This window comes from Barbus barbus, assembly GCF_936440315.1.
Source record: "Barbus barbus genome assembly, chromosome: 27".
NCBI classification, from domain to species: Eukaryota; Metazoa; Chordata; class Actinopteri; order Cypriniformes; family Cyprinidae; genus Barbus; species Barbus barbus.
In genome coordinates, this window is record NC_136755.1 from 27,386,910 (window position 1) to 27,397,522 (window position 10,613).

Here is a 10,613-nt window from a genome sequence, read left to right on the forward strand (position 1 = left end):
AAGCTTTTTTTTTTCTCAATACTCTATTTTTTTTTTTGCAAAACATTTTTTTTTTTTTGCAAAACATATTTTTTGTTTGCAAAACATTGTTTTATTTTGCAGATCTATATGGCCCTATTTTGACTCCATACGACAGAACATTGGAAATACATGGAATTTATTCAGCTGAATTTTCAGGATCATTCCTCCAGTCTTCAGTGTCACACGTTCCTTCAGAAATCATTCTAAAATGCTGGTTTGCTGCTCAAGAAACATTTCTCATTATTATCAATGTTGAAAATGTTGTGCTGCCAAATATTTTTGCAGAAATCATGCTAAACCGTGATGTTTTTGGATTCTTTGATGATAAGAGAGTTCAAAAGAACAGCATTTATTTGAAATAGAAATCCTTTGCAACATTATAAATGTCTTCATTGTCACTTTTTTATCAATTTAATGCATCCTTGATGAATAAAAGTATAACTTTTGAATGGTGGTGTATAGAACTGACATCCAAATGGAAGTGAATCATCTGTTTAGTTCACAGTTTTTCTCCATATGGCTGGACAGGCTGAGAAACAGACTGAATGTCAGCGAGACTCTCAATACAAAAGCCTCCAGCACTACAGAGAGAAAAAATACTGAATAATTGCACAAACTCCTGCATGAAACATGAATTTAGCAAAGAGAGGGCGTTGGTTGCCGTGGTAACAGCCCAATACTGCTGCATGAAACGAGTAACCTTTAGCTTATCGTCCCTGAACGCACTGACCTGAGAGTCACGAGCGCGAGTGTAAAATACCTCTGAGTTTGAAGAGCTCCCCATTGGCCGAGCTGATGATGAACATATGCGGCACCTCGTCGCTCGCCATCACAGACGCACCAATCAGAGGCAGGGATCCGCGGGGCTTCTGACTCCGCCCCTGCTCGCTCATGAAATACTGCAGCTGACCCACATCAGGGTCCAACACGAAATACCTGCACACACACAGATTAACATCCATCACCATACATTCATACAGTCATGCATCACCACTGGAGTGAAGTGAGAATGACTCGGTGTGTTGCATTGCACTGCACGGTTTGTCAAACATTATATGATTTGGACAGAAATACTTTGACAGAACATGCAAAGCTGACAGTCCTGTGGTGTGGCATGCATCATTTAATAAAACAGCATTTAAAAACTCTTAAAATGATTTTGCAAGCTGTTCTTATGTGCTCGTATTAATTAAGAAAGGCAATTTGTCGAACAGCAGGACTATTCCAAATGTTTGTTTCACCTTTACAAACTTTAGAACAAAATTATTATTTAAAATGACAAAAAAAAAAAAAACAACCTTGTGACTTACAATACAATGAAAACAAGAAAGACACAAAAGAAGCAAATATAAACAAATAAATATACAAACAAATGAATAAATCTAAGCACTTATAAATACATTTAAACAGAATTAAATCTAAAAATAAACAAATAAACCTAAACAAAAAAATCAAAACATAAATCTAAGCATAAAAACAAATCTAAACAGATAAGTAAATCTAAGCATAAATAAATCAAAACATATATACATAAATCTAAACATAAATGCTAACAAATCTATACATAAAAAATAAATAAATAGAATAAAAATTAAAATACATTATATATTCCTTTTTTTTTTTTTAAAATATAATCATATTTTGATGTTTATTTTTTTATTTGCTTCTTCCACTAATTTGAGTAATCTTAATATATATATATATATATATATATATATATATATATATATATATATATATATATATATATACACACACACATACATATATATATATATACACACATACATATATACATATATATATAGAGATAGAGAGAGAGAGAGAGAGGGAGAGAGAGAGAGAGAGAGAGAGAGAGAGAGAGAGAGAGAGAGAGAGAGAGAGAGAGAGAGAGAGAGAGAGAGAGAGAGAGAGAGAGAGAGAGAGAGAGAGAGATTGATTTCTGTTTCTGCTTTTCCAAAAATAACAAGCGTTTCATGTGACTCCTGTAAAGGTTTTGAATAGTTGAATAGACTTGAAGATCTGCATATGACTGCTGAGCTCAGATGATGGTTTAGATGTAATGACTCTCATTCAATCCCACAATCCCTCTGGCCAGAGGCCACGGCTCCAATCACCATCAGACAATTAGAGGGTGTAAATGAGAGTGAAAGTCCCCGCTCAGCTCTCTGTGTGATTAAACCGTATGAGAAAGTGCACATAACAGCAGCTGGACTACAGAAAACCACAAAAGCGCACCCGAAGAACCGCTTCACAGCTCCAGCCTGTTCTTACATGACTGACAAAACCAAACAAACCTGGAAAACAGTTCATTCAACGATTCAGTTCTCATCCTGTAAAGTAACTGCAGATGTTGTTTAGATTTTGTGTTTGTATTTGTGTTAGCCTTGCTTTGGTGATTTTATGATGGTGTTTTTCACCATCTATAACAGAAACTTCCACTAAAAATACAAGAAACCACACTATTATGAGTAATAAGTGAATTAAAAAATGAATGTGAACATAATATTTGGGTGTTATTCTCCACCCAAAGTATCTTTACATTTAATAAACAATTAGTAACTGTCAATCTTCAATCCCAAATATGATGTTAAAATTAAAATGCAATATTTCCAAAAAGCAGATCTTTGGTTAATAAATGAATATCTATTAATACGTCGTTTTTTTTTTTTTTTTTTTACACAAGTTTTATTTTTGGAAATTAAAAAAGAAAGCAAGCAAGAAAAGGAAATTAATCAAAGAAATTAAATTAGAAATTGTACAAACTGTCAGTCCCTCACATGCTATTCATAAATAAAATAAAATAAAAAATTAAAAGATTTTTGTTTAAGAATGCATGCACAATTAGCACATATTTAATGTATTTGTGTACATATTGCATATACAGTTTTTTAGAAAATTATTTTTGTAATTTTTTTTTTTTTTTTTTTTATAAAACAGAAAGAAAGCAAGCGTGTGCGAAAGCGTGTCTGCAGTGAGGATGCTGTTGTGTGTGTGTGTGTGTCTGTGTGTTTCTCTCTGAAGCGGATCAATGACTCCGATCACAGCAACAGCAACAGCAGCATTGACCGGCAAAAAACTTCAATAACCACACAAACACACGCACACGTTTGACATTTGTTTTGACATGTTTAGTAAAAGTGAAACACATGGATCTTAGTGACAGGCTCATTTTTCCACATGCATTATGAATGTGTTTCTAGTGTATTCACCAAATCCTAGTGTGCTGCTCGCTGTCTATACAGTAGGCCAGTGCTTTCTAAAGCAGCATCCTCTCATCCTCATCTGGAGAACTGACTGCTTTTAAACAATCAAGAAAGCTTTGGAAATGATGGTTAAAAACAAAACAAACTGCACTTTGCAACATGCAAAATAATCACAGCTCAAAAACCTGCATTACAATGCATCATATACTGTACATGCATTTGCTGTATATCCAGCTCAGAAATGTACAGTATTTTTGTTGCAAGTTGCAACATTTTTAGATGATTTGATAGCCTGTGTTGAATTAAAATCATGCCACGCTTCCTTATTTTGGCACACAAGTACACATACATGATCTGATCAGACACATATAAAAACATTTTCTCCACACAGAAAATAAAATGAACACATATTATTTGCTTTTTAGTTATTTCCATTATTCACACATAAAATATATTATTTGATCAAGTAAAACATTTTTTATACTTAAAACTCAATTTTTTTTAATTGTTACATTGATTCAGTAATGTCATTTGAAATGCTTCATGAATAAATTATTACAAGTAAATATTTTTTTCCCTCCGGTTAATGTTTGTAATGTGACTGATCTCAAGTTTGGCTTGGTTCATGGTTAAGTATTCTTTGAGAAAATGAGTGGAGAAAATACTTTCAGAAGTGCTCTTCTGGTCCACGTGGCACCTTTTAGTTTTTGAAGTATAAATTACATTTGATCATGCAGCTGTATAGTATGCTTTTTGGAGACAAAGAAAAGTTAGACTTCATAATATAGATGATGAAATTAGAGTGAACATTTGAGTCCATTCTCTCTGAGTTTTCTATCCTCGACACGGCTCTTTATCTCACAGACTCCAGCCTTCAGGCACCAAACATTTCAAAATGTGCTCTGACCCCAAATCAGACCCTTTCAAGACCATGTAATCATGTTCACAAAGACATAAAAGAGCAGCTCTGATCCTGAAATAGAGGAGGAGGTGGATTTACCATCACTGAAGCAAACAAACAGTAAAAACGTGCTTTGAGCATTGAGTGTATTCAGATGTGTGGCCTAGTTACACAGACACTCGCAGCGCTGGAATCACTTCATATCTGTAAAGCATTCACTTTAGATGTTGTTCTTCAAGAGAGATGCTTTCAAGTCCAGTACAACACCACAAACCAAGTTTACAAATTAAACTGGTGACCATCTGATTTATCTATCAATCAATCAATCAATCTATAAAAAAACAGTAAGATAAGTCAAATAATGCCACAATGCGTCTTAATGATCCTATAAAATGTGCTTTGTTTTAGGACTATGTAAATTATCATTTCTTTATTTTGCGTAGATGGAAGAAAGATAAGCTCCAGCTTTTGAAATATTGAGGGATTCATTGTTAAAATACCAAAAGGCTTTAAGAGCAGCAAGATCAAGTTATTTTACGAAACCTATTACTAAAAATTACCATAGACCAAGAGCTCTTTTTTCTGTTTTTAAAGCTGTTATCAATCTATGTGTTTATGAGTATTCTGCTGTATCAAAGACTCTGTGTGATGATTTTCTTATTTTTTTTGTGAATAAGATCAGTGACATTAGATTGGGGATATCTTGTCCCTCTTTTGATCCGTCTATCTCTACAGCTTGTAAAGCGGAGTTTCAGCAATTTGAACCTCTTTCTCTCTCCCATCTTCAAGAATTAGAGGGTCAATTAAAGCCGTCAGGCTCCTCAATAGATGCCATCCCTCCATTTCATTTGAAACAAGTCTTCGATGCAGTGGGGCCCTATCTTTTAAACATAATAAATCGATGTCTGGGAACATGCACGGTACCGGAAGCTTTAAAACATGCTATAATTCGGCCGTTGTTAAAGAAACCAAACTTAGACTTAAATGTTTTGGCTAATATTAGACCGGTTTCTAATTTGCCTTTTATACCAAAGATTTTAGAGAAGACAGTGTTTCAACAATTGCAGAGTTTTCTGGATAAAAATAAGCTTTTTCAGTCAGGTTTTATAAAATATCATTCAACAGAGACTGCACTCCTGAAGGTTCTAAACGATGTGTTAATAGCTGCCGATTCTGGGGATTGTACCGTACTTGTGCTGCTAGATCTGAGTGCGGCTTTTGATACAGTAGATCATGCTATACTACTTGCTCGCTTGGAGCATTGTGTTGGTATCAAAGGAGCTGCTTTTGAATGGTTTAGATCGTATCTTTCAACTAGGAAGTTCAGTGTTAATATTGGGGAATATTCGTCGGAGGCTGCTATTCTATCTTGTGGTGTTCCACAGGGATCTATTTTAGCTCCCATTCTTTTCTCGTTATATATGCTCCCATTAGGGTCAATCTTCAGGAAATATGGGTTGTCGTTCCACTGCTATGCGGACGACACTCAAGTATATTTACCCTTAATACTAATACTGACGGGTGGGAAACACTTAGGGCTTGCCTATCTGACGTGAAAGCTTGGTTATCTTTAAATTTTCACAATTTTAATGAGAATAAAACTGAAATCATAGTTTTTGGCTTATCTGATTCTCCTAGTCAAATAACCCTAGGTAATTCAACACTTTCGGTAAAGCCTTGGGTAAAGAACTTAGGTTTTGTTTTCGATGATGATTTAAAATTTGACAAGCAGATGAACTCAATGGTCAAATCCTGCTTTTTTCAGCTTTGACTTTTAGCTATAGTAAAACCTATATTATCTTTTAATAATTTAGAAAAAAATAATTCATGCATTTTTAACATCAAGGCTAGACTATTGTAATTCACTGTATTACGGGATTAGCCAATCAGCTTTATCCCGGTTACAGATGGTACTAAATGCGGCGGCAAGACTTCTGACATGCACCAAAAAATTTTTTTTTGTTTTTATGATTATATTTAATTCCTGTGATGCAAAGCTGAATTTTCAGCATCATTACTCCAGTCTTCAGTGTCACATGATCCTTCAGAAATCATTCTAATATGCTGATTTGCTGCTCAAGAAAAATGTATTATTATTATCAATGTTGAAAACAGTTGTGCTGCTTCATAGTTTTGTGGAAACAGTGATACATTTGTTCACGATTCTTCAATGAATAAATAGTTAAAAAGAACAGCATTTATTTGAAATAGAAATCTACATTACATTTATAATATAATGTTCATGTAAATTATGTTTATATTAAATATAATGTAATTTTTTTATAAACTTTTAATCAATTTAATGCATTCTTTCTGAATAAAAATATTCATTTCTTTCAAAATAATAATAATAATAATAATAAAAAGTTGCATTTTGCCATAAACTTTTGAATAGTTTGTAAGTTTTGCTGTGAAAACCTGACACATTAGTTAGTGCTGGTGTATAAAAAAGCAATGACAACACAAATCTGTGTTATGTGCGTGCAAAACAGTGCAATTCACAAACAAATGAATCTTGTTTACAAAGACTCGCAAACTAATGATTTATGGGTTTAAATCAGTCTAATGAAATTGTTGAAAGCATCAGAGCGGTAACTGGATTAACATTTACCGACTCATCTACTCAATGTTTATTAGTTAAAGAGACACTCTCACTAAAGAGCTCTGTTGTGATGTGACATATTTCATCTGTTTCAATTTAAAAATAGAATGCAAAAAAAAAACCTTCTGTTGTTTTGAATTCTGCAGGAAACACTTTGGTGGAAAACAGTAAAGTGAGTCAGTACTGCAAAAGAATGCGTTGTGACACAAACACGTCAAGAGTTGGCGCCCACGGCACAGATACACCTGTGAGTTTCACCGTTCCTCAATCAGCTCAAATAACACAGAAATAAAAGCACAGGTGCACTTCAGTTTCTGCTTTTCTCTGGCCCTTTAACTTCATATTTAGTTCAATTTTCCTTGCTTCAAACATCTGTTCACTGAGATCTGTCTGTAGGGAAGAATTCATTCACACAAAGATGTGTCTCATTTTCATTCACCTCAAATTAAATATTTAATCTAATTTCCATAGAGCAGAAATGGCTTTTGTAAGTGTGTAAGCTGGAAAAGTTTATGGCGTATCATAACTGATAAATAAGGTGTTATATTATTGATGTTTTAGACAATGATCTCTCTCATCAGTAATTATTTTCTTAAGAAATATGTTGACAACAACAACAAGAAAAGCTGCTAGAGTCATGTCCACCAGCTCAGAGACTGACAGTCCTGCTGAACACGGAGAAACGAGCGCTGAGCGTGTGTGTGTGTGTGTGTGTGCATGTGTGTGTGTGCGTGTGTGTGTGTGTGCGAGGCAGAACTCAGAAACATTACATTGTTACCATCCAAATGTCAACATATGTTCTCATCTCCTCCTGAGCCATGGTATGAATAACTCAGGACAGAAAAATCACAAATGAGATCTCTTTAATATCTCAATTAGTTCTCCTAGACAGCAGGAGATTAAATGAAGAGCAGAATGTCACTGAATTTGGAATAATCAATCAAATCTTTTGGCATAATAAATCAAAAGGATGGCTTTTTTTTTAAATACATCAATTTCAAATCACGATATGAATTAGAGTCACTACTTATTAAACTGCAAACTGACTGCTATTGAAATATGTAATCAGCTTGTTCTGTGTTTCTACATTACAACGGCAGTGCACATAAACTTCATCTCCAGAGCTGCTCCGAGAGCATTTTATGAGCATTTCACCATTTCTTTTGGGAAAAAATACTTAAAACTTGTCAAAAACTTACAGAAACTCAAAAGTCTAAATGAAAGCCCACCAAAATAAAAGTCAAAGTTTGATTAACTTGATGTTTTGGCTGAATTATATTACTATTGTGCATTCAAATGTACTTATCAAAGTAATCAATAATAACAACAACAACGTTATTATTTTAGATTATTATTTTAACATCCAAGTAGTAATTTATACAGTAAAGCTCTGCTGTGCCGCACTTTATTTGTAAAAAATAAAGAAATAGACACATAAATAAGATGCAATGTTTTATTGTAAATTAAATCACTATATTTTAAATTCATTATATTTTAAAAGATTTAAAAAAAATAGAAAACACAGAATTTGGGAAGAAAATAAAATGGATTTTATAGGGCCCTATTTCAGCGGTCCTGGTCTTTAAGAGTGTAACATCTGAGCAATATGATTTTCCTCTAGATTCTTATGATCATGATCGCAGCTCATAATCTCATAACAGATGAACTCTATTGAGTCTGGATGTCAATGGACACTCACGTCACCATCAGCAGAGAATCTGATCTGAATATCAAAGCTCGTCCCATGCGTTCAGCACACAGACACACACAGGTCAGAACGTCCTAAGCACAATCCTCTTCATGAAACGCAGCCTGAAATAGACTTTGTGTGTGAAGAAACTTATTTCCGCCTGCGCTGTTTTACAACTTACAGATGGACTGTGTTTAAAGTACAAAGATCAGATTCTCAGCTAGATAACATGTGTGTGTATTTATTAAACTGGTTCCTGATCTCTTGTGTAATTATTCCTGAATATCAGTTCATCTCAGAATCTCCTGTGAAACGAGCAACAAGTCTGAACCAACCTCAAGTGTTTATTCAATGACATCAGGATGACTTCAGCTTTTACTCAACAAATACAAAAACACATTTTATCATTCGAATGTTTCACTTTAACTCTAAAAACACAAAACCAAACATGTGGCATCAATATGAGGGACTATGAGGAAGTTTTATGATGATGCAACACTTTAGTAATGAAGGAAATTAGGACATTTAGTCACATCTTCTTTTATGCCAAAAATCATGTTCCATGTATAACATATATCTTCTAAATTTCTTACAGTAAATATATCAAAACTTAATTTTTGATTAGTAATATGCATTTTTTGCATCCTCAGATTCTAGATTTTCAAATAGCTGTATCTCAGCCAAATATTGTTCTTTCTATCCTAACAAACCATACATCAATGGAAAGCTTATTTATTCAGCTTTCAGATCATGCATAAATCTCAATTTCAGAAAATGGACCCTTATGACTGGTTTTGTGGTCCAGGGTAGCCTACAGAAGTATCTTATTATTGCACGAGTATCTAATGAACTATCATAACTGAAATATCATAACTAAATAACTTACCTAAATTTAACTAAAAAAAAGGCAAATGACAAACAAAAAACCTTAAATAAATCATATTTAGGTCTAAAATGCAGGTAATGTCACGCGTAATTTATTGTGGTAATGTGACATAGACTGCGGCCACGAGTGGAGCTCGGTCAATGTAAACTTCATCCCTCTCTTGATCGTGTTACCTGTTCTGCCAGCCCTGGATGAGATTGGTGTATTTGCTCAGCACTCCCTCTATCCTGCGCGTGCGTCCGCGCTGCAGCTGCGCGATGTTCCCCGCCGGAGACGCGACGAACCCGAGCGAGGCCGCGGGCTGCGACGAACACAGCGGCTTTTCCATCGCGGTCCGGATCCCGATCTAAATCATGACCGGAGAGCTGGAACCCGTTTCCACCGCGCCGCGCTTCCGTTTCCCTCTGCCCGATGCCATATTCCCGCGGAGCGCGTCTCTCTCGCTGCTCTTTCCAGCGTGTTTCTGTTGGGAATCTGAGACACTCCCTCCTTCCAACCCGGATATTACAAACGCATCCGAACTCTGCCGTGAGCCCGACGCGTGCGTGACGCGTAGCCTTTTCACCGAATCTTAAATCTCTCTCTCTCTCTCTCTCTCTCATGATGCATCATCTGCGTGGTCTATAATCTTCTGAGGATAGTTCTGAGCATCTCTACGTTTTGGGTTATTTTCTATCAAGTACAAGACTGTGTTATAAAAATGAAGGATCTTTATATCATTGCTTCTCAGCTGGTTCTGTTACTCAGATTTGATATGGGACATTTGGACAGTGGCGGCCAAATAAACTGTTTCTGAAACATGAATGTCCTTAAAACCAGACACTGAAATGTATTTAATTTTGCCTGATCTGCATAATACAATTCAGTTTTCTAAATGGATAAACATCGACTAAGGTTGTTTATAGAGTTAAACTTAAAAAAAAAGGGTTCATGCTCTTAGCCGACTATAATTTACAGCAACTTCTTTGTTGCAAGTGAACTTGTGCTTATTTAAATTATTTTAGGTCATATTTTCTTTTAGCACGTGTACTTTTATGGCATGCAAATTGTCCATTTATGCCTTGTTTAGATGAATGTTCTCTAAAATAGAACAACAGTTTGATTGGACACATTGCCTATGATGTCAACAACAAAATGTATGGGAAGTTTTCTGGCCTCCGTTTAAGTTTAAATTTATATGCATATTAATACACACACACACATATTAAATATGCATAATTTACAGTTCATTTGATTTTATTAGTTGCATTTCACTTTTTTTTTTTTTTTGCTGTCCGTGACCCATCAGAACAATCTATTTTTGGGAC

At 34.8% G+C, this 10,613-nt stretch overlaps 1 protein-coding gene across 1 annotated transcript in view; it reads right to left on the minus strand.

Moving 5' to 3' along the window:
* LOC306847478 (oxysterol-binding protein-related protein 10-like) overlaps positions 1-9,792 on the minus strand; it is a gene marked incomplete at its 3' end in the record, with an annotated part of 32,387 nt that extends 22,595 nt beyond the window's left edge. Inside the window, exons 1-2 of the mRNA XM_079381422.1 lie at positions 9,480-9,792; positions 782-957 (exon numbers count right to left, since the gene is read on the minus strand). Coding sequence (XP_079237548.1) covers positions 782-957; positions 9,480-9,634 — 331 coding nt within the window. The 5' untranslated portion in view covers positions 9,635-9,792. The remainder of the gene's footprint in view (positions 1-781; positions 958-9,479) is intronic.
* Between the last annotated feature and the right edge of the window lie 821 nt (positions 9,793-10,613).